The following is a 4565-nucleotide window of genomic DNA, read 5'->3' as shown; positions in this document are numbered from 1 at the left end:
ATGACAGTCGATGAAAAGGAGCAGGTAGTACGAAACAATCGACTTTGTCGAAACTGTTTGCGACGAGGCCATTTGGCGAAGGAATGCTCATCTGAGAGTAGCTGTCGCAAGTGCAAAGGAAGACATCACACACAGTTGTGCTACACAACCAGAGCGGATGGCAACAGTCAACCTCCGTCAGTTGCTCAATCAAGCGAAACAAGCCAAAGCAATGACCACTTATCATGCACACCAGCTATGTATACGGGCGTCACAAGTTTTACTTCTACGAATGAAGCTAGATCGAAGGTATTGCTAGCAACAGCTATTGTAATTATGGTCGACGATAATGGCACTCAGTATCCTGTAAGAGCGTTACTGGATTCAGGCAGCGAATGTTGTTTTGCAACGGAACGGATATATCAACGAATGAAGGTTCATCGAAGCAAAGTTAATCTTCCGATTGCAGGGATTGGTGCAGCATCTACCAGAGTTCACTACAAGTTCCAGATTACTATTAAGTCTAGAGTTTCCAGCTATGCTACGAGAATCGAAGCCTTTGTCCTGCCAAAGGTAACAGTAGACTTGCCGTCAATCTCTATCGACGCGTCTAACTGGACACTGCCATCGGGTATACAGCTAGCAGATCCTTCATTTTACCAGTCCGGTACAATTGATGTTGTGTTGGGAGCGGAAGTGTTTTTTGATCTATTCAGCGTGGAAGGCCGCATTTCTCTGGGTGAATCTCTTCCCCCTCTAGTAAATTCAGTCTTCGGCTGGGTGGTAAGCGGTAAAACACACCAAAGGCGGTTCAGACCACCCTTGGCGTGCAACGATGCTACTATTGTCGATATACAACGGAACATGGAGCGTTTCTGGGCGATCGAGGATGACTCAACATCAGTCCAAACCGCAACAGAAGCATACTGTGAGAAATACTTTTCCGAAACTGTCACCCGCTGTGAAGATGGCAGATATATGGTACAAATACCGTTCAAGGAAGATGTACTGAAGAAATTGCAGAACAAAAGACGAACCGCACTTCATCGTTACCGTTTCATAGAGAATCGTTATGACCGGGATCCAAAATAAGCGGCGGAATACAAGAGATTTATGGTTGAATATGAGGAATTGGGACACATGGAGCGAATTAAGGAATGTGAGATAGCATCTGGGCCTGTGAACACTTTCTTCCCCACCATCCAGTAATTCGTGACGATAGCTCCACTACGAAAGTTCGCGTTGTGTTTGACGCTTCATGCAAGAGTGCAAGTGGAATTTCATTGAACGATGCTATGCTGGTTGGCCCAACTGTTCAAGAAGATTTACGATCAATAACGATGCGATCTCGACTCCATCCAATCATGCTTATCGCTGACATTGCCAAGATGTATCGTCAAGTGGCACTATGTCCTAAAGACTGTCGGTTCCACTTAATTTTCTGGCGTCGGTCACACAAAGAGCCCATTCAGACATACAAATTGAAAACCGTAACGTATGGAACTGCCTCCGCTCCGTTTTTAGCCACCCGAGTATTGAAGCAAATTGCACAGGATGAAGGAACACATTTTCCACTTGCAGCAAGAGCAGTCATCGAAGATTTTTATGTGGATGACTTTTTCTCGGGATCAAAAACAGTTAACGATGCCATAAAGCTACGGGATCAAATGATTGCCATGTTGAATACAGCAGGAATGCAGCTAAGAAAGTGGGCGAGCAATTGCCCTGAAATTCTTGAAGGAATCCCTCTAGAGAATCGAGCACTAGAATCGTCAGTGACGTTCGACAAGGACCAGTCCATTAAAACTCTTGGTTTGCATTGGGAACCTTGCACGGATAAGTTAAAATATATTGTGTCAGAAACTGCCTTTAACCTTAGTTCCCCCATTACAAAACGTAGTTCGCTGTCTTACATTGCCAAGCTGTACAACCCACTTGGATTAGTTGGGCCTGTTGTGGTTGTAGCTAAGATATTCATGCAAGCGTTGTGGGGTTTAAAGGATGAATACAACAAGTTATATGACTGGGATACAGAATTACCAAAGGATATGAAGCAACGCTGGCTCAATTACTGTTCAGGACTCCCTCGCTTGAATGAATTGCGTATCGACCGATTCGTGTTGCAACCTGATTTTACTTCAGTAGAGCTGCATTTCTTCTCGGATGCCTCTCAAGTAGCCTATGGAACATGTGCATATATCCGATCAACAAATGATACAGGATTTGTGAAAGTTGCTTTGCTAACATCCCGATCTAAGGTTGCACCGCTTAAACAACAAAGCGTCCCTCGTTTGGAGCTCTGTGGCGCATTATTATCTGCTGAACTCTACCGCAAAATCTCCACTTCACTGCAAATCACGTCTAAGGCATATTTTTGGGTTGATTCAACAACCGTCATAAGCTGGCTTAAAGCAACACCTTCATCCTGGTCCACATTTGTCGGTAATCGCGTTTCAAAAATCCAGCAAATCACAGGTGATTGCGAGTGGAATTACGTAGCTAGTCGAGAGAACCCCGCGGACATTATTTCAAGAGGTCTTCCAGCAACTGACCTATTACAGTGCACGAAATGGTGGGAAGGACCACAATGGCTTCAAGGCAGTAAAGAATCGTGGACTGTTCAAATGAGCGGAGAAATAGATCCTGAAGCGATAAAAGAAGCTAGAAAGACATCATTAGCTGCTGTATCTACATCACTCTCTTTCATCGAAGAGTATGCTTGCCGTTTCTCCAATTATCAGCACATGCTACGTATTACTGCCTACTGGCGACGGTACTTCGGTAATCTACGTTTGGACAAGAATTCTCGAGTGGTTACTCTACCACTTTCTACTACGGAAATACGCAACGCTGAGTTAACACTAATACGGTTGGTTCAAATTCATGCATTTACCCCTGAGCTTAAGACAGTCGAAGTACATCAGGCAATTCCATCAAATTCTCGCCTCCGTTGGTTCAATCCGATGTTAGACTCAGAAGGGATTTTGAGGATCGGCGGACGAATAGATCGATCATCACAACCATTTGAATCGCGTCATCAAATTCTGTTGCCTGGTGCACATCCATTCACGATGCTACTTCTTCGGAGTCAACACGAACGTCTTCTTCACGCAGCTCCCCAGCTACTCACCAACACTATCCGGTTAAGATTTTGGATTTTGGGAGGTAGAAGTGCTATTCGACGCGTAGTTCATAGTTGTGTTACCTGTTTTCGAGCAAAACCGAAAGTTATTGAGCAGTTTATGGCCGAACTCCCTTCGCAACGAGTTACTGCGTCACGACCATTCGCCATTGTTGGAGTTGATTTCTGGGGACCGATTTATCTAAAACCTCGGCACCGTAGAGACGCACCCCCAAAGGCCTATGTTTCGGTGTTTGTGTGTTTCTGTACAAAAGCCGTACATTTAGAACTTGTGGTAGACCTCAGTACGGCAAAGTTTTTGCAAGCCTTCCGTCGATTTGTATCGCGCCGAGGACTTTGCGCCGAAGTATATTCCGACAACGGTAAAAATTTTGTTGGTGCGGCCAATGAGCTTAGAAGAATATTGCGAGCCGAAGACTTTCGACATGCAATCGCCAGTGAATGTGCAAGAACAGGAATTCGTTGGCACTTCAATCCCCCTCGTGGATCCCATTTTGGAGGTCTGTGGGAAGCAGCAATTAAATCAGCACAGAAACACTTCGTGCGAGTGTTAGGAGATCGTAAACTAGGTTTTGACGATATGGAAACACTTCTTGTACAAATTGAAGGATGCCTCAATTCTCGTCCGCTGACCAAGCTCTCCGATGATCCGTCAGACCTCGAGGCTTTAACGCCGGGGCATTTTCTTGTTGGGTCATCGTTACAATCTATACCGGACATCGATTACGAATCAATTCCGATGAACCGACTCTTCCATTGGCAACAAATTCAGAAATTGCTTCAAGATGTCTGGAAACGTTGGCACATCGAATACTTGCAAGCTCTTCAACCTCGAAGCAAATGGATTAAACCGCCAATAGAGCTGAAGAAAAATCAAGTTGTCGTTATCGTGGACGAAAATCAACCGCCAATGCGTTGGCCCTTAGGTCGAATACATGAACTCCATCCAGGGAAAGATGGTGTAGTACGCGTAGTCACTTTGCAGACTGGTTCCGGCATGTTTACCCGCCCAACATCAAAAATTTGCATTTTACCCATACCACGACCACATGACGAAGAATCTGCAGCAAAGATCATTCCGAAACAACTCATTGAATGGTGGATAATTAAATTCAAGGCCCTTTGTCTGAAGGGTCCAGGTAAGGACCTTTCCAATAATAATTACCATTTGAAATTTGGCTACCGGGTCTTCTCATTTGCATGTATTTCTGTGAGAGGCGAAGGAGTGTTCGACGCAGATACCGCTATGACTACAGCAAACACCAACGAACGTTACAACACCCGGGGGCAGATTTTAGTATACAAGGCCCTCGAACTAAAGGGTCCAGGTGAGGACCATTCCAATTACGATTACCTTTTAGAAGCCGGCTACCGGGTCTTATTATTTCCATGTATTTCGACGTGTTCAACATCGATTGTGGGGTGTTCAAGGACTTTTCCATAG

The 4565-nt window shown here is 44.9% G+C and overlaps 2 protein-coding genes across 2 annotated transcripts; both read left to right on the top strand.

Moving 5' to 3' along the window:
* LOC134222233 (uncharacterized) lies at positions 1-1071 on the top strand. The gene has a single exon (XM_062701375.1). It carries the CDS (start codon positions 1-3, stop codon positions 1069-1071), a length of 1071 nt encoding a protein of 356 aa, XP_062557359.1.
* Positions 1072-1367: 296 nt separating this feature from the next.
* On the top strand, positions 1368-4565 carry LOC134222232 (uncharacterized). Its single transcript, XM_062701374.1, has one exon. It carries the CDS (start codon positions 1368-1370, stop codon positions 4563-4565), a length of 3198 nt encoding a protein of 1065 aa, XP_062557358.1.

The sequence above is a fragment of the Armigeres subalbatus genome, chromosome 3, assembly GCF_024139115.2.
Source record: "Armigeres subalbatus isolate Guangzhou_Male chromosome 3, GZ_Asu_2, whole genome shotgun sequence".
NCBI lineage: Eukaryota > Metazoa > Arthropoda > Insecta > Diptera > Culicidae > Armigeres > Armigeres subalbatus.
Note: the sequence above shows the minus strand (reverse complement) of the source record. Positions and strands in the feature narration are given on the sequence as shown.

Excerpts from the sequence above, each read along its gene's own strand:
- LOC134222233 (XM_062701375.1), top strand. The coding sequence starts at position 1 with ATGACAGTCGATGAAAAGGAGCAGGTAGTACGAAACAATCGACTTTGT.
- LOC134222232 (XM_062701374.1), top strand. The coding sequence starts at position 1,368 with ATGTATCGTCAAGTGGCACTATGTCCTAAAGACTGTCGGTTCCACTTA.